Below are 25,078 nucleotides of genomic sequence, written 5' to 3' on the forward strand. Positions count from 1 at the left end.
CTGTGGAAAAAACCTGCCTGGTGTGCTTCAGAGCATCTACCCCTACTGCTAATATGCATTTAGACTTTTCAAACAACTGGCTTTAATTTGTTTTAAGAAATCTGAATGTTAAATTGTCAAAGGCTCTATCATAGAAAACTTGGGCCAAGAGAATTCTTTTCCTAAGGGTCATTTCTCTAGAAAGAGTAGGTTGGGTGTGAGGATGTGTTTCGAGGGAGCCAGAGCCGGGTTCGGGGCAGCCAGCAAGATGGAGCCACTGTACCAGCAAACCCACAAGCAAGGCCACGAGGTCCAGTCTCACGCGGGACACTTGGAAACGGCAGACAAGCAGTCTCTGCACTTAGTAGAAAACGAATCCAAGCAAGCATAAACCAAGTATTCAGCTGTCTAGAACATCTGGAGATTTTGTCCAGCAAGGAGCCCCCTACCAAAAGGCAGAATGTGAAACTTCATGTTGACCAGTAAAAGTATGATGTCCAGCACCTGCAGACTGCCCTAAGAAACTTCCAGCATCAGCCCTATGCAAGGGAGCAGCAGGAGAGACAGCAAGAGGAGCTTCTCTCTCGCACCTTCACCACTAATGACTCTGACACCACCATGCCAATGGATGAATCACTGCAGTTTAACTCCTCCCTCCAGAAAGTTCACCACTGCAGGGATGACCTCATTGGAGGCGGGCACAGTATTCTGGAGGGACTGAGGGCCCAGAGACTGATTTTGAAGGGGACTCAAAAGAAGATCTTTGACATTGCCAACATGGTGGGCTTGTCCAACACAGTGATGCAGCTCATTGGAAAGCGGGCTTTCCAGGACAAGTACTTTATGATTGGTGGGATGCTGCTTACCTGTGTGGTCATGTTCTTCATGGTGCAGTACCTGACACGAGCCAGCCAAGCCCAGCAGCTGAACAGCGTTCCCACTGCATGCAAGTGTGTGTGAGTGTGTGCACATGGAAGAGAGAGGGGGCGCGTAGGCCACCTTTTGAAATGTGTACCTATCTTAACTGTGAAGACACTTGGGAGTAATTGTGATCTAGATTCAAACATGCTCTGTTTTCTGTGACATCTTGAAGGGGGAACCTGGGCCACCAAGATGTGCAGTGCTTAGGAAATGAAAGAAGTCCCTATTCTCTCTCTCTCTTTCTCTCTCACTGGGGAAGGGAAAGAATGGCTTTGGTGGCTTTGTCCACACAGCTGATGTGCATCCTGGGAAGGCTTCCACATTGAGCCTTATATGCAGGACTGTCTACACTTTCACACCTTGTCATCATCCGGCCTTTCTGGCTCCTAATGGATAGGCTAGAGTAAAAGCAAGAAGGAGAAGAAAGAAGCCTTCTTTTCCTGCAGCCTTTATAGTAGATTGATTCACACGCTGTTGCTCCTAGCCACCTCCCCCCACCACCCCAAATGACATGTAGATGACTAACTGCTAATACTCATCACCCTTTCCTGGGAGCAGCTACCTAGGGAAAACAAGGCATTGAAACTGTTGCTGATAACAAGTAAGATTTTCCACACTATATTTGTTGGATGTTTCTCGTTTCTAAAGTGAGGTCAATGTTATTTCCTGGGAGGGTTCAGTCTTGAGACTGAAGACTCTAGTCACTGATTTCTTCTAGTCGTTCACAGAATGGTTGGCTTTTAAGGTTCAGAGACTACAGCTTGACGGTTGTGCTGGGCTTTGGTGGGCCTTTGCCCCTTAGAAAGTAGCTGTGAGCAAAGGTTAGTGATTTGTCAATTACAGTCCCATCTCTGGTTTTAGCATCTCTTAATTCTTTGACTATCTTCTCTTCCTTGAAATATGTTAGTACCAGCCAGCCAAGCCCCCAGTCTGCCTAACCAGTGTTGGCAGATACCACCCTGGAGGCATCCCTAGAATGTTTGTCCCTGTAACACTCTGTTTCCAGGGACCACAACCTTTTCCCTTCTCTGACTGGCCCTGGATGAAGGCTGTACCAATACCCAGTATATTGTGGAATTTATTATAAAGCCAGTCTGCTTGAAGTCCATCTGACATGATTACTTGCTGAAAGTACCAGAAAGACCTGGTTAGTATATTTTCTCATTTATCACAGGCCTTGCCAGCTCTACCAGCTGTGGGCAAAGTAGCCTTATGGCAAGACATAAAATAACCTTCAGAATTCCCCAGAGGAACTGGAAATCTGGTCAGTATTAACCTCGCCTTTTATTGCCTTGCCCCCCCTACTTCCTGTCTTTGTTACTTGAACTATCTTCTAATTTCCCTTCTTTTCTGTATGTGTTCCATTTCGCCTCCTTTATTCCCCTCCCACCTGTTTCTGTAGCCATATTGGTCTCTTCAGGCACATCTGTGACATAGCTCCCCTTTTGGTGTTTTTTTACTTGTCACAGATAGTTAATATGAGTTTCCTGGATACTAACGTCACAATTTTGGTCAGACAGGATCTCCATTGCTCCTACCCCTCTGGTTCAAACAGGAGCCCTAGATTTCCATGGAAGGAGGAATCTGTGATCCCTTCTGAAAAGGGTTGAGGGCCCTGCCAGAGTGAAAACAGTAGCCTGGAGGGTGCAGAGGGTTGGGGCACCTTCAAACCTAGATCTAACTTTGGGGTTGCATAGTTTGAAATTTTCATCACACCAGCACCCCTGTTCTCCTAGGGCCTACCCACAGGGCCCTTGGCAGTCCATAAAGTAGATTTTTGGACCACACAGACCTGGCTGTACTGTCCCCTGGGTACCCAAATATCCTGCCAGACAGCACACTTTGGAGGAAGGTATGCAGGGAGCAGCTGAGCCATTTGGACTCTGCGAGGCAGAAACCCTACCTCCCAACCCCCTACCTGCATTGGCTGATAGGACCTCTTTGTAGTGTACACCAGCGCATTTCCACACTTTATAGCAATTATTGGCTTCAAGTTTTCATGCTGCACCTTCAGAGCCAGTTCCCCTTCTTTGGAATAAAAACTGTGAAGGTAGTTTGTGGGTCTTTACCACCTGGGGCCGAGGAACAGCAGCCAGTGTGTCTGGAGTCCCAAGGGCACTGAGACCATGTCATCATGTGACCAACTTCCCTCACACTTTCACTTTCAGCGCCCTGTGAGAAACACACCTTGGTCCAACTGGCTACAACTGTCTCCACAGCCTCCCGTGTAGGAGGCTCCCAGACCAGGGAAGGAGCACCCTCTAGTGGAGACGGGGGTGAACTCGTGGGTCGAGGTGGTGCAAGAAACCCCAGTAGCTGGACTCTGCCACCTGGTACAGGAGTTTGGTGTGCCTATTGTGGTATAAAACAGGTGGGTTGTCAGGAGGAACTTGGGAATATCGTTATTACATGGACATTTACTCAAGGTATGACCACTTTAAGAAAAGCCAAACTCAAAGACCAAGTAAGTAGAAGAGTCTTAATGTTATAGAAGAAGTTACTGCTGGGTTTTGTCCTTTGTCCTAATGAATTTAAGTGGGTGTGATTTGCAAATTTGGATTTACACCCATTGTTTTTAAAGCACATCAGTTGAATAAAGTTGAGATTTATTTTTAAAAAAAGAAAGAACAGGTTGGATAAAGACGGGAAATGACTTGATGAGTTATTTTATCATAACCAAATCATTACATGACTGTGGGCAAATAAGAATCATAATATTTCATCCCTTTTTTTTTTTTTAATATATAAACAGAGTCTCACTCTTGCTCAGGCTGGTCTTGAACTCCTGAGCTCAAGCGATCCTCCTGCCTCAGCCTCCCAGAGTGCTAGGATTACAGGCATGAGCCACAGCACCTGGCCCGTTTCATCCATGAGTTAAATAATTTGACTGATCATTTGCCTAAGAAAGCCTTGGTGTGAAATTTTGCAGATTCTTGGGACTTGCAGATTCTGTTAGGATAGTGTGTCAAGAATCTACATTTTTAATAAGCTCTCCAAGTGGTTCTTATGAATACTAAAGTTTGAGAGCTAGGGTAAAAGGAGACAAGCACTCTCATATACTGCTGCAAAGAGGACAAATCAATAAAACTTTCTGGCAAGGCAGTTTAGTAGAAACTCTCTAAACCAACCCTGCATTAACCAAGTTAGCAGGCAAACGGACACTTTATTCCTTCTATTGAACACTGCTTTCTTCTTCTTATTGTAGTAAAGGAGGAAAAAAATAAAAATAATTAAATGTAATTAAAAAAAAAACATTGCTAGCCAGGGCCCGTCGAGTACTTGATGTCAGTAGGCTACTCTTTGATCTGCTCTTGACACTTCGAACTATCTGCTTACCAAGAGTTGTGTGTTCTTAAAAAACTTTTATGCTGATTGTACTTGTTTTATAATTATGTTATTTAACCGATATTGTGTAAAAGAAAAGACTTGTTTCAGGGAAAAGTAATTTGAATGCTTTGGATAGATTCTAAAGGCAAGTCACACACATACAAATGTCAAATTAATATTTGGAGAATAATAACATTTTTTAATAATTCTATATTCAGATTTCTTTGTAAGTTTTCTCAGTTCTTGCCCTACCTAAACAAAAAGGAAAACTAAAAATCTTAGACAATTTATCGAGGATGTCATTTATTCCAGAAAGATTACATGGAACCCTAATCAGGGGTCCTGTTGTCAACAATGATAACAACAAATTCTGCAGTCCTAAAAAGAAATTTTAAAATTTCATCTAAATTAGTGAATGAATATGCATCTATATTTTTAAAATGTATTTTTTATTTATAATTTTAAGTTAAAAATAAATGTTTAACATATAAATAAATATTTTTATGATTCCCCTCTTTAAAAAGCTGTTTTGATTAATAGGCCATTTACCAGCATTTGTCTCTTGGGTTAAGAGAGCTTCTACACTTTGTGTCAAAACTGCACATTCTTCAACTCAGTAAAAAGGTGTACTTCTAGGAACTTATCCTAAGAAAATAATCATTTATCTACATAGATATAGATATATGTGTGTATATGTGCATGTGTTGGGTTCATGTCAGCATTGATTATAGTAGCAAAACTATACAAGCTTCCCAAAATGTCCATCAATGGGGATTTGTTATTTATTCACTGCAATATTATGCAGAACCATCAAAAATATTAAAATAGGTCTATAGATAATAAGATGGAAATACTCAGATTATTCTGTTAAATATTATGTGAAAGTTATATACACAAAGAAAAACGTCTAGAAGTATTTGTATGAAAAAATTTGTAGTGGTTTTCTCTAGAAGATGGTAGACATTAAAGTGATTTTTTCCCATTCTGTTTATCTATATTTTCTACAATAAATATATATTACCTTGGTATTAAAGATAATAAAAGTAAAATGAAAAAAGTTTTAGGCTCAGAAAAATAATAATTGCTATGGTTTTAAAATTAATCAATTCTGATTCTTTGACTACATAAACACATATTTACCTTTGTGGAACTCAATGGGAATTACCACATTGTTCTCTGAATTTTCTTCCTCAAAGCAAGGTACCTGGATCATTAAAGGCAACTTCTTATTGTACTGATGTTTCTGTGACTATTGCAATAGACTTTTATCATTGTTTTAGAGGCTTTTGAAGTGGATTTATTTACCGGTATGGATGGTGGGGCCTGGTGGCAGTAAGGTGAGGCATATAGGTATATAATTTTTTTTTTCTCTCAGAACACATTAAAGAGCAGGAACAACAAAAATATCTTACCTGGATTTTCAAAGAAAATGAAGATATTTACAGTGGGCAGAATCTGTGGTTATAGTTGCTGGTGAAAAAACATTGTACATTTTTCTAATTTGAATTTTGAAAAGTAAATTAAGAATGTCTTTTATATCTATAACTTTATGTGATCATAATGTCATATTTTAAACCCTAACGAAGGGTTTGGACTCTTAAAAGAGGGAGAATTTCTCTGAGAACTTGCCAGCACACACGAAACACTCCAGATCTGCAGACACACCAAGCAAACAACCGCAGGCCTCTTCTCTAGCATCTATGTTCTGTTTATTTAAGACATAGGCAAGCCAAACCAGAACAACAATTATCTTTCAAAACTATTTATCTCAGTACAGGCTTTCCTCCTCTTCTAAAATGAAGAGCTATTCTTAAGACAAAAAGTACATATAGCTTCTATCTCTTTGAGTTATATATATAAAGCTCTTTCTTTTCTCACTACATATTTTTAGAATTTATTAATTGTTTTTCAAGGAAAACATTTAATCTTAACTGTCTAGCTTTAGAAAGCAAAATTCTTTACTATGGATTTAACATGAACCATGAAAAGAAAAAAGCTCTGAAAAACTCATAGCTAGATTTACTTTTTAATTTGTGAAGTATAAAAGATTAGATAGTGGTATTCTTTCTCACAGTGTCAGTTTTCTGTTCACTTGCTTTTTGTTATTTCTTTCCCAGTGATCTTATTCTCGTTTTAGATAATTTAATTGACTTTTGTAAGCTTAGTATTCAACATGTGATCACAATTCATTCTGGTTTTAGCAATCTGAGGTTCTACCTGGCTGAAGTAAATTTTAAATTCCTAAATTAGTTCCAGGGGGTTTTCTAATAGCAATGCAGCCTTTACTTAAGATATTTTGCTGTTTATATTTAGGAGTAAGTTGTAATCTTAAAAGGAAGGTAGTTAATGAGAGAATTTCAAGTTCACAAATGTAGCAATACCCATTGGTTTTTCTAGCTACCTACTTCCTAGACAAAAATTAGATCCCCATTTGTGGATAGGAAACAAAGGAGAAAAATAGGGAAGTTCAAAAGAGTCTTCAAGACTGAAGAAAGTCTGTAAGAATGAAGCCAGGCTGTCCTGAAATAGTGTTAGACATTGGTTGTGGACTGAATTGTGCCCCTCATCCCCCTAAATTTATATGTTGAAGTCCTAACCCCCAATGTGACTATGTTTGGAGATAGAGTCTTTTTTTTTTTTTTCCCCCGCGACAGTCTCACTCTGTTGCCGGGGCTAGAGTGCCATGGCATCAGCCTAGCTCACAGCAAACTCAAACTCCTGGGCTCAAGCGATCCTACTGCCTCAGCCTCCCAAGTAACTGGGACTACAGATATGTGCCACTATGCCCGGCTAATAGTTTCTATATATTTTTAGTTGTCTAGCTAATTTCTTTCTATTTTTTTAGTAGAGATGGGGGTCTCACTCTTGCTCAGGCTGGTCTCGAACTCCTGAGTTCAAACGATCCACCCACCTTGGCCTCCCAGAGTGCTAGGATTACAGGCGTGAGCCACTATGCCCAGCCAGAGATAGGGTCTTTGATGAGGTAATTAAGGTTAAATGAGGTTATAAAGGTAGGCCCCTAATCCAATATGACTGGTGTCCTTATAAGAAAAGGAAGAGACACCAAAGATGCACAGGCACAGAGAAAGGGCCATGTGAGGACACAGAAAGAAAGCGGCCATCTGCAAGCCAAGGAGAGAGGTCTCAGGAGAAAATCAACCTGCTGACACCTTTGATCTTGGATTGTTAGCCTCCAGAACTGTGAAAAAATAAATTTCTATTGTTTAAGCTACCAAGTTTGTGGTATTTTGTTATGGCAACCCTAGCTAACTAATACGATATCTGAAGCATTTAAATCACCAATATTCTAAAGCCATAGATAGGCCGGGCGCGGTGGCTCACGCCTGTAATCCTAGCACTCTGGGAGGCCGAGGTGGGCGGATCGTTTGAGCTCAGGAGTTCGAGACCAGCCTGAGCAAGAGCGAGACCCCATCTCTACTAAAAATAGAAAGAAATTATATGGACAGCTAAAAATATATATAGAAAAAAAAAAAATTAGCCGGGCATGGTGGTGCATGCCTGTAGTCCCAGCTACTCGGGAGGCTGAGACAGGAGGATCGCTTGAGCTCAGGAGTTTGAGGTTGCTGTGAGCTAGGCTGACGCCATGGCACTCACTCTAGCCTGGGCAACAGAGTGAGACTCTGTCTCAAAAAAAAAAAAAAATAAATAAAGCCATAGATAAATGCCTGCCAATGAGAAAGAACACTTCAGGAATCTTGCAAGTAATATAACGGAAAGCAAGTAACTGAAGACTGTAATAAATGGTTCTATACACAATAGAAAATAGAATGACCATGTGGGTCTGGGTGCCTTACTGACCTCACCATGGTTGAATTAGCTCCATAACTGAGCCATGTTAGTTATCATCCTTAATCACTGTAGACTGGGACTGATCCCATAAAAGATACGGGGAAATCATACTTCCTCTATGCACGATTATTTTATCTAGCATTGGCCTGACTAGACTTTCTGCTTCCTTGGAAATAGTTGAGGGTCTCTATTCTATGTCTACGTACTTTCCACAACTGCGGAACATATAACAATCTTTTATCAATATTTTAGTAGTTGTAGTGAGAGTTGCTTAGCTGAAGTTATTGAATACAAAATCTGACAAGGGCATGCACCTTGCCTCAATTACATTCACTCTTTCCAAGTTTCTTTTGACCTTTTGACAATTAAAATGCATTTAGCATATTTGCTGACTTCGTATAAAGTTATTGAAGCTATGCACCAATTTCAACCACATTTGGGTTCTAATCTGTGATTTTTCTTCCACTGCTCTGTGAATAATTCAGAATAGTTGAAATCCTCAAGGAACATATATGTTGGATATTACCCCCTCTTTTTAAAAAAAATCTGTATCTTGCTTCAGTTTGCCCCCCAATCTCATAATCTCAGAAAGCTAAATGAAAATGCATTTTGGCTCTTTATTTTGACTTTTTAAAATTCTACACATAGAATATTTTCAATATACACACACACAAAAATCCAGTATGTCCCATTCTTTCCTGTCTTCTCATTCACATGTCCCTTTAGACTCTTTATCAAAGAACCTAAACTACATTGTAAGCCAAGTTCACTCTCCCCCACCTTCCCCACCCTTGCCTCCCCTCAAGGGGTTAGTCTCCATCCTCTCCTGCATTTGTCTGTGCTGCAGCAGTCTGTGGTCACACAGCTCCCAACCACCACTCTGCAATGGGGTTCGGTTCACTTCACTCCTGGTGGCCTTGAGAATTCTAAGATCACTATCTTCCCTCTCTGAAACGTGTAGTTCCAGTTAACATTGGTTTCAGGGGAGAGGTAAAGTAAGCAAGGCTGTTCTGCTGTTTACTGCCTTGTCTCTTAATTCTCTGCCCACTGCTCCCGCAACATGACTAACATAAGGCTGGAGAACGGTTAATACACTTTTATGAAAAATTAGAGAAAAGCTAGAGCAGATTACAGTGTAAGAAAAGCATAGAGCTGAGCATGGTGGTACATGTCTGTATTCCCAGATACTTGGGAGGCCGAGGCAGGAGGATCGCTTAAGCTCAGGAATTTGAGAACAGCCTCAGCAACAAAGCAAGAGGACCCTGTCTCAAAAAAATAAATAAATAAAATAATTTTTAAAAACCTCAAGAACAAAAACATAACAAAACAAAAAGCATAGTACTAGGTGCCATGGGCCAAAAGGAAAAGAACTAAGCCTTTCATATGGGTCCCCTTTGGTGAGCACCACAGTTCTAGACTTGCTCCCACCTTCAAATTCACTCTGGGTGGACAGCCCCTTCTTTACCCTTCTTTACCCTTCACAATAATATTCTACACCTTGCCACTTTAGAAATGCCCTATTCCCTAACACAAGAGTGATGTACTTGTCCTAGGTTCTGTGCCCTGTGACCAACCTCCCCTTAGGGCAATTCACCTAAAGCTGAACATTTCCCCAAATCTTCATTGCTATATCTAGAATAACAGTACACAGAAGATCCAGTAGAATTGTTTCAAGATTTTGGGACTCAATAAGAATTTGGGACACATACATGCATCACACACAGCACACATGTTCACACATGCATACATACCACACATGTGTGCATCTACACAGAACACATACATACATGCCACCATACCTTTCCAAAAACAGAACAACCAATCTTTCATCAATATCTTTAACTACAAAACTTGCAAAAGGTTTTAAATTCAGCTTTTCTCAACCTTTGACCACATCAAATTCTTACATTGGGGTTTTTCCCTTAATTAATTTCTGAAAGAGAAGGAAGAAAAAAAGAAATCTTTTTTAATTTCTCTGTACAGATCAATCTTCAGGCCAGGAATGGAATTTATGTTTTTATTTATAACATCAATAGATTAAAAATTAAAAATTCACTTTTTCTAATAAGAATATCTATATAATTATGCGAGTATAAGCATGTATAAACATTTAAATTACATATAGTAAAGTGAACAAATCATAATTGTATAGTTCAATAAATTTTTACATATATAACCCCCCCCATTACCACTACCCAGGTCGTAATATAGAATATTGCCATCACCCGGAAGGTTCCTTTGTGCCCTTTCCTGTCAATACCACAAATTTCCCACTCCCCAAAGTTTTTACTTCTAACACTGGTGACTAAATTTGCATCTTTTTGAGTTTTACATAGTAATACAGAATGTACTTTCCATGCCTGGCTTTTTTTTTAACTTTACGTAATGATTTAAAGATTCATTCATGTTGCCTACCAAAACCTGTGGGATACAGAAAAAGCAGTACTAAAGAGGATTTAGCAGTACTAAATTTTTAGCAGTACTAAATTTTTAGCCTTAAATGCCTACATCAAAAAAGTTAACAACTTAACATTGCACCTCAAGGAACTAGAAAAACAAGAACAAACCAAACCTAGGTTTAGCAGAAGAAAATAAATAACAAAGATCAGATAAGAATGAAATGAAATGGAGACCAAAAAATATATATATATAAAGAATCAATGAAACGAGAAATTGCTTCTTCAAAAAGATAAACAAGATTGATAAACCATTAGCTAAACTAACCAAGAAAAGAAGAGAGAAGATCCAAACAAAAAAATCAGAAATGAAAAAGAAAACATTATGACTGATACCACACAAATATAAAAGATCACAGAGACTATTACGAACAACTATACACTCACAAACTAGAAAACCTAGAAGAAATGAATGAATTCCTGAAAATATACGACCTCCAGAGATTGAACCCGGAAGAAATAGAACTCTTAACAGACCCAATAACAAGTAGCAACATTGAAGCAGTAATAAGAAATCTTCCAACAGCAACAACAACAACAACAACAACAAAAAAATCTCAGAACCAGATGAACTTACAGCTGAATTCTACCAGACATAAAAAGAAGAACTGGTGCGATCCCTACCTGAAACTGTTCCAAAAGATCAAGAAGGTTGGAATCCTCCCTAAAGCATTCTACAAAGCCAGTATCACTCTGATACCAAAGCCAGGGAAGGATGTAACAACAACAGCAACAATAACAACAAACTACAGACCAATGTTTCTGATGAACAAAGATGCAAAAATCCTCAACAAAATACTAGCAAACCAATCCAACAGCACATCAAAAGGATAATTCACCAAAATAAAGTGGGTTTTATCCCAGGGATGCAAGGATGTTTCAACATACACAAGTCAATAAATGTGATTCACTACATAAACAGAATTAAAAATAAAAACCATATGATCATCTTAATAGATTCAGGGAAAAAAAGCATCTTTAAATTCGATAAAATCCAGCATCCCTTCATGATAAAAAAACCCTCAAAAAAAAAAAAAAAAAAAGACTCAGCATAAAAGGAACATACCTCAAAACAATAGAAGCTACATATGACAAACCCACAGCCAGCATACTGAATGGGGAAAAGTTGAAAGCATTCTCCCTGAGAACTGGAACAAGACAAGGATGCCCACTTTCACCATGTCTATTCAACATAGTATTGGAAGTCCTAGCCAGAACAACCAGGCAAGAGAAAGAAATATAGGGTATACAAATTGGAAAAGAGGAAGTTAAATTATCCCTATTTGCTGATGGTATGATCTTATACCTGGAAAACCTTAAGGACTCCTCAAAAAGACTCCTAGATTTGATAAATGAATCCAACAAAGTCTCAGGCTATAAAATCTGTGTACAAAAATCAGTAGCATTTCTATACACAAACAACAACCAACCTGAAAACCAAATCAAGAACTCAATGCGGCCGGGCGCGGTGGCTCACGCCTGTAATCCTAGCACTCTGGGAGGCCGAGGTGGGCGGATCGTTTGAGCTCAGGAGTTCGAGACCAGCCTGAGCAAGAGCGAGACCCCATCTCTACTAAAAATAGAAAGAAATTATATGGACAGCTAAAAATATATATAGAAAAAATTAGCCGGGCATGGTGGTGCATGCCTGTAGTCCCAGCTACTCGGGAGGCTGAGACAGGAGGATCGCTTGAGCTCAGGAGTTTGAGGTTGCTGTGAGCTAGGCTGACGCCACGGCACTCACTCTAGCCTGGGCAACAGAGTGAGACTCTGTCTCAAAAAAAAAAAAAAAAAAAAACTCAATGCTATTTACAATAGCTACAAAAAACATATACCTAAGAAAATAACAAGGAGGTGAAACATCTCTACAAGGAGAACTACAGGTCACTGATGAAAGAAATCACAGATGACACAAACAAATGGAAAAACATCCCATGCTCATGGATTGGAAGAATTAATATCATTAAAGTGACCATGCTACCCAAAGCAATCTACATATTCAATGCAATTCTTCTCAAAATACCAATGTAATTTTTCACAGAATTAGAAAAAAAATTCTAAAATTCATATGGAACCAAAAAGGAGCCCAAATAGTCAAAGCAATCCTAAGCAAAAAGAACAAAATTAGAGGCATCATATTACCTGACTTCAAATTATACTATAAGTTTATAGTAACCAAAACAGCATGGTACTGGCATAGAAGTAGACACATAGATCAATGGAACAAAATAGACAACCCAGAAATAAAACTATACACCTACAATCAATGGATCTTCAACAAAGCAGACAAAAACATACATTGGAGAAAGGACATCCTATTTAATAAATGGTACTGGGAAAATTGGATAGTCATAAGAAAAATAATGAAATTGGATTCTTATCTCTCACCATATAGGAAAATTAACTCAAGATGGATTACAGACTTAAATGTAAGACCTTAAAAAATAAAATTCTTAGAAGAAAACATAGGAAAAACTCTTCTGGACATTGACCTAGGCAAAGAATTTATTACTAAGACCCCAAAAACAAATGCAATAAAAAAAATAGACAAATGGGGCTTAATTAAACTAAAAAGATTTTTTATAACAAAAGGAATAATCAAAAGAATAAATAGACAACCTACAGAATGGGAGAAAATATTCATAAACTATACATCCAACAAAAGTCTAATATCCAGAATCTACAAAGAACTCAAATGAGCAAGAAGAAAAACAAATCACTCCATCAAAAAGTACACAAAAGACATGAACAGAAGTTTTTTTGAAAGAAGATAGATAAATGACCATCAAACATATGAAAAAATGCTCAATATCACTAATCATCAGGGAAATGCAAGTTAAAACTACAGTGAGATTTCACTTTACCCCTATCAGAATGGTCATTACTAAAAAGTCAAAAAACATAGGAAATTTTGGATTTTGAGATGAGAAGTTCTACCATTTTTCCTCCTTTGCTGGCAAAGTAATAAACTTCTCTTTCCTTCTCAAAAAAATGAAAAAATAATAAAAATAAAAAGTCAAAAAACAGATGCTGGCATGGATGCAGAGAGAAAGGAACAGTTATACACTATTGGTGGGACTGCATATTAGTACAAACTTTATGGAAAACAGTGTGGAGATTCCTCAAAGATATAAAAGTAGATCTACCATTCTACCCAGCAATCTTACTGCTGAGTATCTGCCCATAGGAAATGAAGTCATTTTATCAAAAAGACACCTGCACTCAAATGTTCATCACAGCACAATTCACAATTGCGAAGATGTGGAATCAATCTAAGTGGCCATCAATTCATGAGTGGATTAAGGAAATGTGGTATATATTAATATATACCATAGAGTACTACTCAGCCATAAAAAGGAATGAAATAATGTCATTTGCAGCAAATTGAATGGAACTGGAGACCATTATCCTAAGTGAAGTATCTCAAGAATGGACAACCAAACACCATATGTTCTCACTAATAAGTGGGAGCTAAACAGTGTGTATACATGGGCACAAAGAGATATAAAGAACATGGGAAATCAAGAAAGGGAGAGATTGGGAGGAATGTGGGACAAAAACTTACTTATTGGATACAATGAACACTATTCTGGTGATGGACACACCAAAATCTCTGGCTTAAGCATTGTATAAAGTATCTATGTAACAAAAACACTTCGTACCCCCTTACTTAATATTTTGAAATAAGAAAAAATAATAAAAGAAAAAGAATAAAATAAATGTCAGTGTGGATACCGTAAACAGGGAACACTTATACACTGTTGGTGGGAATGTAAATTAGTACCACCTCTATGGAGATTTCTCAAAGAATTAAATGTAGATCTACAATTCAATCCTGCAATACCACTCCTGGGTATCTACCTAGAAAGAAAAAATCATTATATAAAAAAGATACCTACACTTGTATGTTTATCACAGCACAATTCACAATTGCAAAGATATGGGATCAACCTAAGTGCCCATCAACTGATGAGAGGATAAAGAAAATTTGGGATACACCCCCCCCACACACACACACCATGGAGTACTACTCAGCAATAAGAAAGGATGAAATAATGTCTTTTGCAGCAATTTAGATAGAACAAGAGGCCATTGTCTTAAGTGAAGTAACTAAGGAACAGAAAAATAAGTGCCACATGTTCTCACTTTTAATTGTGAGCTAAACTGGGGCTACACAAGGGCATACAAAGTGGTGTAATGGACATTGGTGACTCACAGGGCGAAGGGTGGGAGGGGGTTAGAGATGAAAAAGTACCTATGGGGTACGATGTGCACTACCCAGGTGATGGGTACACCAAAAGCCCAGACTTCACCACTATGCAATATACACATGTAACAGAATTCAACTTGTACCCCCTAAATCTATTAAAAGAAAAAAAAAAGCAATTCATTCATGTTATGGTATGTATAAGTAGTTCATTCTTTTTTGCTGTTGCTATGTATTATTCCATTACATAAATATACTATAATTTGCTCATCCATTCTCTTAATTATAGACATTGAAGTGGTTTTCAGTTGGGGCTATTAGAACTAAGTCTTCTATAAACATTTTTGTACTTATTTTGTTGGACATATGTATTAATTTCTATTGCACACATACCTATGAGTGGAATTGCTCCAAGGGTAAGTATGTTGAAACTTCCCAACAGTTTTCCAATTTAGTCAACTAGTACGCTCTTACCAGCAATATATGGAAGTCCCAGATGCTCTATATTCTTGCTAACACTTAATATTATCAGCCTTTTAATCATTATTAGTCCATTCTAGTGGGACTTACATTTCCTTGATAACCATATTTAGGGTCTTTTCATATGCATATGGGCCATTCAGATGCTTTTGTGAAGGGCCTGTGCCTATTTTTAATCAGATTGTTGTTCACACATATTTTTTAAATTATACTTATTTGTGATATGTTTTAAGAAACTAAATACAGTAGTCCCTCAGTATACACAGGGTTGGCTCCAGGACCTCTGCATATACCAAAATCTGCACATGCTCAAGTCCCACAGTTGGCCCTGCCCCAGTATATGAAAAGTGGGCCCTCCATATCTGCAGGTTTTAGGTCCTTTGATTACTGTATTTTCCATCCACGTTTGGTTAAAAAAGAAATCTGTGTATAAGTGTAACCACACAGTTCAAAACTGTGTTGTTCAAGGGTCAACTGTATTGTTATATTTTAAAGCAACTTTTATTTCTATGAATTTAAAAGAATCAAAAGAATAACCCCTAACGTCTTTTAAATTGCACCATGAGATATTCTAAGGAGTCACTCAAAAAAGTATATAATTTTGCCTTAGCTAGGATTAGATAAAATGATATTGGGTGACAAAAGTTGAAGTAGTTCAAAGTGGTCATCAGCATCAGCTGACAAGAAAATTCAGCCTGAACCAGCAAATACATGAAGCACACTTATATAACAATAATCTGTGGTAGATTGAGGGATTGAAAGATTATGAGAAATAGAGGCCAATATTACTATGAAAACCATAGAAGTTTATCAATGGGTAATCTATTACAATTAGGGTTAGTAAGAGATGGTGTTTTAGATTAATTATAAAAAATGACCATAATTATTCCCCTTACTATATCCGTGCCCCTTTGCAATGAGACTTTGCAGCTCCTCCTATTAAGAGAAGTCAGTTTTCCCTCTACTTGAATTTGGGCTAGCCTTGTGACTTGCTTTGGCCAGTAAAATCTGTTGAGGTAAACTTGCACCAATTCTAAGCCTAGACCTCAAGAGGCTGTGTAGTCTTCCACTGGCTCTTGTAGAACCCTGCACATCCACTATGTCAACAAGTCTAGGCTAGGCCCACATAGTGCAGTGACAGATCATCTCAGGTGAGAATTGCTCTGCCAGAAGATCCTGAGATGTGCATGCAGATGAGTTCTGATGAGATGCAAATTGTATTGCAATTTACAAGGGAAAGAAGGGGAGCACCAACAATAGGAACAAGGAAAATTCTGCCCACTTTTTATAAATGCATTTTAGTCAAAGCCCTGAAATCCTTGCCTGCCTGCCAAACAGTTTAGTTTCACTAATATCATCATTTTGGTATATGTAATAGGCTTTGTTTTGACAATTATTTAGATATTTTGTGTATATTACCTTATATCGGTTAGTGGAAAATGGAAAAAATGAGTATGGCTTATAGTGACAGTGCAATTGGGATGAAGATAAAATCATTAAGTTTGCCAAAAGCAAGAGTCATTAGCCTCAACCTAACGCTCATTGGACTTCAGATGATCTACTGTGTATTCAATAATGAAGGGAAAGAACAAAATTAAAGAACATGTATGAGAAATATGCCATATCAACTCAACTCCTGCTCAAAAACCTCATAAAAATGGTGGTAAAGGAATTTTTAATAAGAATTTTTAATGTAACAGACCCAAAAGAACAAGAGAGAAGAGGATAGCTGAAGAGAGATACAAACACATCTTTAGAAGATGAAAAGCTTATGGACTACTTTTTGATCTATACCCCAGAGAAACTCTGCACATAGTGAAATGTACAAGAATGTTTATGACATTGTTTGTAAGAGTAAAAAATACAACCTGAATATACATTAAAAAGAGAATGATTACATTTTGGTACACTTATACAATAAAATATTATATACAAGTAAAAATGAATGTACTAAAACTGGGGTCAGCAAACTATGGCCCACAGGCCAAATCCTGTAGTCTGACACTTATTTTTGTAAACAAAGTTTTATTAGAACACAGCCACATCCATTAATTTACATATTGAGTCTAGCTGCTTTTATAGAATTGTAGAATGAAGTAGTTGCAACAAATATTATTCTGCCTACAAAACCTGACATATTTACCATCCGATCCTTTAAGGAAAAGTTTGTACCAGAGTCATACAACAATATGAACAGATCTCAGAAAAATAATTTTGCGTTAAAGAAGCAAGTTTCAAAGTTACAAAGAATCGTGCTATATAAAATTTTAAAACACACCCAAATTTATTGTTGTTTAGAAATACATGTACATGTATTAAAGGTATTAATATAAAGGCATATATGACAATAATAAACACCCAATTCAAGACAATGTTTATCTTTTTGGAAAAGTGAAATTTTTATTTTATTTTTAAAGCAAGGTAGTGAATACAAGAGTGCTTATTGTATAATTCTCTATAATTTTTTTAGTATTGCTGATGTATTTCATAATTTAAAAACTCTTTGGTTATACCAAAAAAATGATGGAAAAAATTAGATGGAAGAGTTACACTGCAGATTCTATTTTCCAAGAATGGCCGCAACAGTATCTTCCATCCTGTGGGCTCTTCTTACAAAGTGACTTTGACCCTCCTCCCATTGAGAGGGTCAAATTAACTCCCCTTGAAATTGGGTGGGGTTTTGAATGTTTTGATCAAAAGAATATGATAGAAGTGACACTATGTGACTTTCAAAGCTAGGCCATAAAAAGGGAACGGCTTGCACTTTGCTCGGTAGAATTCTCATCCTTCCTTGAAGTCTTCAACCACCATGTAAGCAGTCTGACTGCTCCTGGGGAAGCCATGCTGTAAGAATACCCAAACTAGCCCACAGAGAGAAATCACATGGAGAGATCCTGAGACTTCTTAGGGAGAGAGGCCTAGCTAATTCCCAGCCACCCTAGTCCCTATTCTTCCAGTTCTGGCCCTATCTCACCGTGATGGTGTGAGAGACCTTGAGCCAGAATTCAGGCTTTTCAATGGAGTCATTTCTTGATTTTTGTCCCACAGAAACTGTGAGAGATAGTAAAGTAATGTTATTATAAATCTCTAAAATTTCTTTTGCAGAGTAAGTTGTATGTGACAACCTAACTGGAAGTCAAACCTTAAGTTAACCCCATCATCAGGACATTGAACCCTAAATGATGTAAAAAGACAACATTACAACAAATTTAGTAGATCTAGTTGGTCTTTATTTGCAATTCTAGAATAGGGTAACATCCCATTCTATAAAATAGAATGGGTGTTCTGCTGAGCTGAGCAGAGGGGTTTGGCTTTATAGGCAAAAAAGGCCTGAAGAAAGCAGAAACAGAATAAAACGCAGATTGGTCATTGCAAAGTTACTTTCCTTATATAGTTAAAACAGAGTGAACTTTCTTATCATGCCAGCTCAGGTAAACTGGGCCCTCTCTGATTGGTTGCTCTGAATTTCCTGGGTTTAAAAAAAAAAAAAAAAAAAACTGGCCCATTTCAAAATTCAGTTTGATTATTGTGATACTTAGCACAAGTGACTCCTTTCGGGTTTTGTCCAGTCTGCTGGAGCCTGGTGCAGGAGCCTAGTCCAAAATAATGGCCACCCATAAATGATGTTAAACATTGCCTTCAGTGGGAGAAATCTGAGCTAAATTGATCCAAAGACCCTCAGAAAGGTTCAGCAATAGGAAAGACAAATTGTAGAAGGCAGGGGAAAGCATGACACTGAAAACTGGGATAAATTGCAAGTCTGTAGTGAGAACCCAGGTCCCTACTCCCACCTGAGCTATCAAGTTGTCCAAAGAACCAGGGGCACTCACTACAGAAAAGAGGAAGTTTATTCTCTAGACAAAGTGAAAGGGGAAGCCTTCAAAGAGACAAAAGAGGGACAACAGAAAGGTAAAGAACACTGGCTAGTGAGGAAGGATATTGGAGGTCTAAGCACTAACACTGTCCCTCATTGGTTACATGTCTGTGCCCGAATCATTTTATCATTTGTTAAAGAAAAGGTTAGACCAGAATGACCTCTAGATTTCCACAGTAAAAATCTGTGATTCTATTAAAAAGGAGAAAGCAGCACACCCTTTAAAATATGACGAATTTAAAAATGAGCAACAGTATGAAGTGCTTTTTAGCCAATGGAAATTCTAGTTTATTTCTTATAACATGTAGTTCCTTCTAAAATAGCATTAGAGATTATAAAAGAAATCCTCTAGTTAAGATAACTTCATGGTTCCCCCCACTCCATGGGACCAATTTTAGGAGTATGGGGCAAGATACAGGGAACTGAAGGAAAATGTATGAATCTAGGACTAGTGACTATAAAGCTGTTACAACCCCTAAACCCTGAGTAATAAGGGAGGGAGAGGCTATCAGAAGATGGAAGAGTGAGTAAGGCACAGCAAGCCACTTGAAGAGGAGTGACATCCTGTGAAGGCAAGGGACAACCTGAGTTGATCTTTCAGAGAGAAAGCCAGGGGAAAAATATCCTGGCCTCATTCTGTTCCCATCCTGCAGTTTCCTGTCTGTGCTCCCTCCACATTGGTCAAACTCAGTTGGAAGAACACTGCCCTTCTATACTCCCTACCTTTGGACCCCAAGACTGCAGGTAGAGGTGGCCCTGGAGGAGAAAAAGGAAGACATCCAGCAAAGAGGGGCATATGAAAAGGTGGTAATCATAGCTTCAGAGAGCAGAATGAAATTCATTTTTAAAATAAGTTCTTGATTTGGGGACAGTAGTTGAGAAAACTGGAGACATTCTGAGGTATCATAAGATTTTAGAATTAGTTCTACAATCATTTGTCTTTCTGTTTTGCTTTGTTCACTTGAACAAATACTGGATCATGACTGATAGTATAAACTTTAGCATATGCTTTTCATCCATGTACATTATTCCTCTTTTCTTTCCCTCCTCATATCCAAATTTTTTAAGCTACACGTTTGGTAATAAGGTATGATATGTCAAAACTAATTAATATTGTGGTTTTTGTCAGAGAACTTCTATTTTGTTTTTACAACTGGGCAGATTCCTAAGCAGACCAGAGCATCGTAGGGAAAGAGAGAAAAACTTATAGTACTCAATACTATGTATAGAAACACAGGAAGGATGTATTTTGTTGTACATAGAATCATTACTTGCAATTATTAATATTTATGTATACCCTGTGTAGCTTACTGCATACATAAGCTTATATATTTCCAGCTGTAATTCATTTGGTTTTCACAGGACAAATACATAATTTCTAAGTCTTACATCTCTAAATTGTGCTGCCAATCCTTTGGAATCTATGTTGATTAAGTAGATTAACACAAAACCTATACAGTCTCAGAAAACACCCAATTTTGACAGCAGTCTTTTTTCTCCCAAGAGTTTTCCATTAAAGCCCCACCACATTAAGGAGGATAAATTGCCTGTGAGTGAGTACAGGAGTTTTGAACTAGTCCCTCGCTAAGAACTTTCCTACTTCTCCTCAATACCTTGTATTTGTATTTCTTACAGTCAGACATCTAGGTACTATATTTTGGATGTATTGCAAATGCAATACGCCTCAGATGGAACTTGCTGCATTTTCTCAACTTGCTTCCTCTTCTAATTCAGTTAAGAGCATCACCATCTACCCAAGTCAACCAATTTAGTCTCCCAAACTAGAAACATGGGAATTATTTCCAACGTTCCATTTTCCTCATCCCTCATATCCATACATCCTACAAGTCTTCTAGGCTCAATGTTCTAGAATACTCTCGAATACATCCTTTCCTTTCCTAACCCACTGTCATTAATTTCACCAAAACACACAATTGCCTCTTTACTAAATTTTCTAACAATCTCTTCCTCTCATTTCCCTGTCCCTTACTTTTTCTCTAAGGCATACATCCAGATTCCTTATGCTGTCTTCCAAATACATATTTAATGACAATCACTCCTTAAAAAAAACTGGTTTCCCTGATCATCACCTAAGTGCACATTTGGGAATAACACCAATTGGGTATGGGACAGAGGTGGGGGCTGGGAGGAAGGGATGGGTGTATACCTACTTGATGAGTGTGAAGTACTGCCTGGGGAATGGACAGGCTTGAAGATCTGACCGGGGGGATGGGGATGGGGGAGGGGATGGGTGCATACCTACATGATGAGTGCGATGTGCATTGTCTAGGGAATGGACACGTTGAAGCTCAGACAGGGGGGGATGGGGGAGCATGGGCAATATATATAACCTGAACTTTTGTACCCCCATAATGAGCTGAAATAAAAAAAAAAAACCAAAACCTTATTTTCTCCCTGGGGCCCACAAAAATCTGCTTTGAATGCTAATTTCACACACTGCCCTTCTTTATTTAGTCAACGTTTCTCTGATTGCAGTCTCTTCTGACCTGTGAAAATGCCTTTTTGTCTTTACTTAAGCATTCTCTCCATTATGGGCATTCTCTGTTTACCTAACTTCTCCATAACAATAGCACTAAAATAATGTATTGTGTACTATTCAGGGATAGTTATGCTAAGCACTTTACATTCCTTAGGTGTTTTAAGCACCATTTTACATTGAGGAAAATGAAGAATTTGTCCAAAATCACATTTTAAGCAAGCAGCAAAACTGGGATTATAACCCAGATCTATTTCAATGCATGAATTTAACATTAAATGCTGCCCCCACCACCATAAACCATCTAACTTGGATCAAGTTGTACACCTATTCTTAAATTCCCAGATCATTCTAGTCCCCTTTCTCTCGTTTCTTATCATGGTTTTAACCAACGTCAGACTGTTTAGTACTAAATTATTCGTAAATGTTTTTATTTTTGCTAAATCTTATCTCAACTAGATTGTAAATTTTTTGCTGCAGGGGACTAAAAATATCTTAATGTAACTCCAAAAGGGCACACCATAACCTTATAATAGCAAATAGTTAATGCTTTATTGGGATAGGTGGGAAGTGTGCTTTAGGTATATCTATCATCTCATTTACATATGTAATGAATACTCAATATTTACTTTAGTTAAAGCAGGAACAGACCAGATGAATTCTATATAGAGGTTCTAAATGAATGTGAAATGTTCAGCAAAGGCAGAGACCCAAAATACGTATGTGTATTTCATTTTTTCTGTTCCTCCCATGCTGGGCCTTTTATTTTTTTCTTGATACTACTTGTCTTGTTTGTGTTTGTAATTATTTAACTGTTTATTACAAAAATGCTGCTATACCATAATGGGAATAATTAGCACCAGTTACCGATTTTGGCAAATACAAAGTCCAGCTGTTTTGTTTTCTACCTTCATATGCTCTCTCCCTTCTTACGAGGGCATATTTTCATTTTTAAAAAGCCCCCCCTTTAGGTAGTGCTGCGTTGGGCCTATTTCTGAGAATGCTTTCCTAGTGGGATCTTTGAAGTACGCTCTTTCTTCGGAGGTGTGTAGTTCCGCATTATTTAAAACTGTTTTCCGCAAACCCACAATCCCCTAGGCCGGAGGCACACCTAACGCGGAAGGTCCACAGATGGAAATGTCTGGTTCTAGCTAGGGGCTATCCCCGCAGCCGCACCGCCGCCTCCACCGCCAGAGGTCCGGGCGGGAGGGCGGCGGGCATAGAGGGCGATCTCAGAGGAACTGCGGCCTGTGACCCCAGTCCAGCAGCGGGAAACCCCCAGAAGCGGGTTTCCGCATCAACGCAGCACTCAGGCCAGGCGGGAAGCTTGTCTGCGAAACAGAAGTGTCCCCAGGGCCTTTCCAGGGACACCGGCCCCGACAGGCCTCGTGGCAGGCGTTGTCCGGCGGAGTGCCGTGGGGCGCGCTCATTTCCTTCTGTGCTTTCTCAGAAATTTAGGCCGCGCCTGCCCGCGCCCCCTTGTCCTGATCACACAAGTGCACGTCAGGGTTTCTTATTTTTGGTGTGTTTTCAAGACCAGAGAACCGTATCCGCTAGGCCTGAGGAGCCACCCGCCCCCTCAACCCAGAAAACGAGACCTAAAAGGGCAATCGGTGTGGGCGGCCGTGTAACTGCCCGAAACCCAATAGCTGGGAGGCGTGCCCAGGGCCCAGGTGCAGGCTGTGGGGCAAGTAACGGCTTTTGGCAGCCCCGCCCCTCCGACCCGCCCTCTCCGCGCCCGCCCATTTTAGGTCCCCTGAGTCTGTAACCATCTCCCCCGCCGCTTCCTCTTTAAGGCGGAGCCCGGCGTGGATCTCGCGAGATCCGGGTTGGCGCCGTGACCTCCATGTGGGAGCTATAGCTCTATAAGTAAACACTCCGCGCGACGCAGACATGGCTTCTTCCTATTTGTGAGGCTGTGGCGGCGCCTCGGACTGGTTCCGGTTTTCTCTCTTTAGCTGGGCTGGGTGGGCGCGCGGTCTGAGAGTCGCCGCCGCCTGTCGGGACCGGCCTCTGGTCGGTCTTCCTTGTCTGTGCGCGCCCTCGTCTGCCCGCCGCGGAAAGCCGGAGCCTCCGGGCTAGCGGCTCGGGTCGGGCGGGGCGCGGCGCCCAGAGCACAGGGGGAGACAAAGGGGGCCGGCCCCTCTCCCGGCGCCAATATGTGGATCCAGGTTCGCACCATCGACGGTTCCAAGACGCGCACCATTGAGGACGTGTCTCGCAAAGCCACGATTGAGGAGCTGCGCGAGCGGGTGTGGATGCTGTTCAACGTGCGGCCCGAGTACCAGCGCCTTTTCTACCGGGGCAAGCAGGTGAGGCGCGCCCGCCGCATCCCTCGGGAAGCCCGGGGCAAGAACAGCTGGGCGTCTGACGCGCGGGTCTGAGGGCTCGGTGCGACGCGCGCGCAGGGCGCACCTGGCTCCACTTCTATTGGGTAGCCCCGCGAGGCGCAGGGGTGTGGGGAACAGCGGGGTCCCTATCAGCTCCGGCTGCAGGTGCGCCCTGCGGAGTCGAAAGTGAGGGCGCCTAGAGCGCTAAGAACTCGCCGTTTTTTTCTTCTGGTAGGACCGCGGCCTCAGGCATAGGGTACCTGGGTCCCTCGCTTCCCGCGCTCGGAGGGGCCTGGGGCTCCTGGAGGGCGGGGAGGGCAGTGGGCTCTGGCGGCCATGCCACAGCGCGGGAGGCTCGGAGGGCTGGCTCCTCCGGCTCACGGCAGCGCTGACCCAGCTAAGGGCTCACGTTGCTTCCGTGGCGCTTCCGCGCCTCGGGCTCCCAAACAGGAGGGGGCATTGCTCTCTCTCGGGAATAAGAACCTTAGCTTTGCTTCCTCACTGTGGAAGGATTTGCACAAGACGAAGATTCGAACTTCTGGTTCCCATCCCTCATCACCTCTCCTGGACTTAGAATCTGTTTTGAGGAAGGTTAGAGATCTGGGCATGAAGGAGCTGTTGATGTACCCTGGAGCCGAGTTTAACGCTGCCCGGTATAGGCCCGGGTTTTATTCTTAGAGTAGAAAGGAGTTTAAGACTTTGCCTTTCTTGCCTCTCACCTTCTAATATTCCCCTCTTTCAAGCTTTTAACACAGAACTGCAGCATAGCCAGCGATACATACTTGAAGGCTGAAACTGTTTTTGGCAGTAAGAGTGTTTGTGGGCATCTCTGGTATTTGTATGGTATGGCCATGGTCTGACCAGTCTTAAGATTTTTTCCTATACCACAAGTTTCTCATAGTCTTTACCTAGACGCCCAGACCCGTCATGTTTTTGACTTTTTGTTGCTGTTAACGCACTAAAGTTGGCATCTTGAGTTGATAGACCATAGTTTGGCTCCAATCTTGTGGTTTGAAATGGAGGTCTGTTTGATTTGGTAGAAGTATTGATAGCTTATAGCTGCAGAGGACTTGAATATTTTTCTCCCCTTCACAGGCTTACCCTTCAACAACTGCGCAGAAATTTCAGAGTAACAAATTACACTCTGGGAAACAGCCAGAGTTTTTTTTCTTTTTTTTTTGAAAAATGTTATAGTAC

At 39.9% G+C, this 25,078-nt stretch overlaps 1 protein-coding gene and 1 pseudogene across 2 annotated transcripts in view; both read left to right on the top strand.

The window, feature by feature from the left end:
• Window positions 1-247: 247 nt before the first annotated feature.
• On the top strand, window positions 248-2,771 carry LOC138387265 (Golgi SNAP receptor complex member 2-like; annotated as a pseudogene).
• A 20,636-nt stretch (window positions 2,772-23,407) lies between these two features.
• The window catches only part of UHRF2 (ubiquitin like with PHD and ring finger domains 2), a 75,262-nt gene continuing 73,591 nt past the window's right edge, over window positions 23,408-25,078 (top strand). For both annotated transcript variants that reach the window (XM_069476467.1, XM_069476469.1), the window contains exon 1: window positions 23,408-23,863. In XM_069476467.1, the coding sequence (XP_069332568.1) occupies window positions 23,711-23,863 (153 nt within the window). In that variant the 5' untranslated portion in view covers window positions 23,408-23,710. The remainder of the gene's footprint in view (window positions 23,864-25,078) is intronic.

This window comes from Eulemur rufifrons, chromosome 7 (genome assembly GCF_041146395.1).
Source record: "Eulemur rufifrons isolate Redbay chromosome 7, OSU_ERuf_1, whole genome shotgun sequence".
Taxonomy (NCBI): Eukaryota; Metazoa; Chordata; class Mammalia; order Primates; family Lemuridae; genus Eulemur; species Eulemur rufifrons.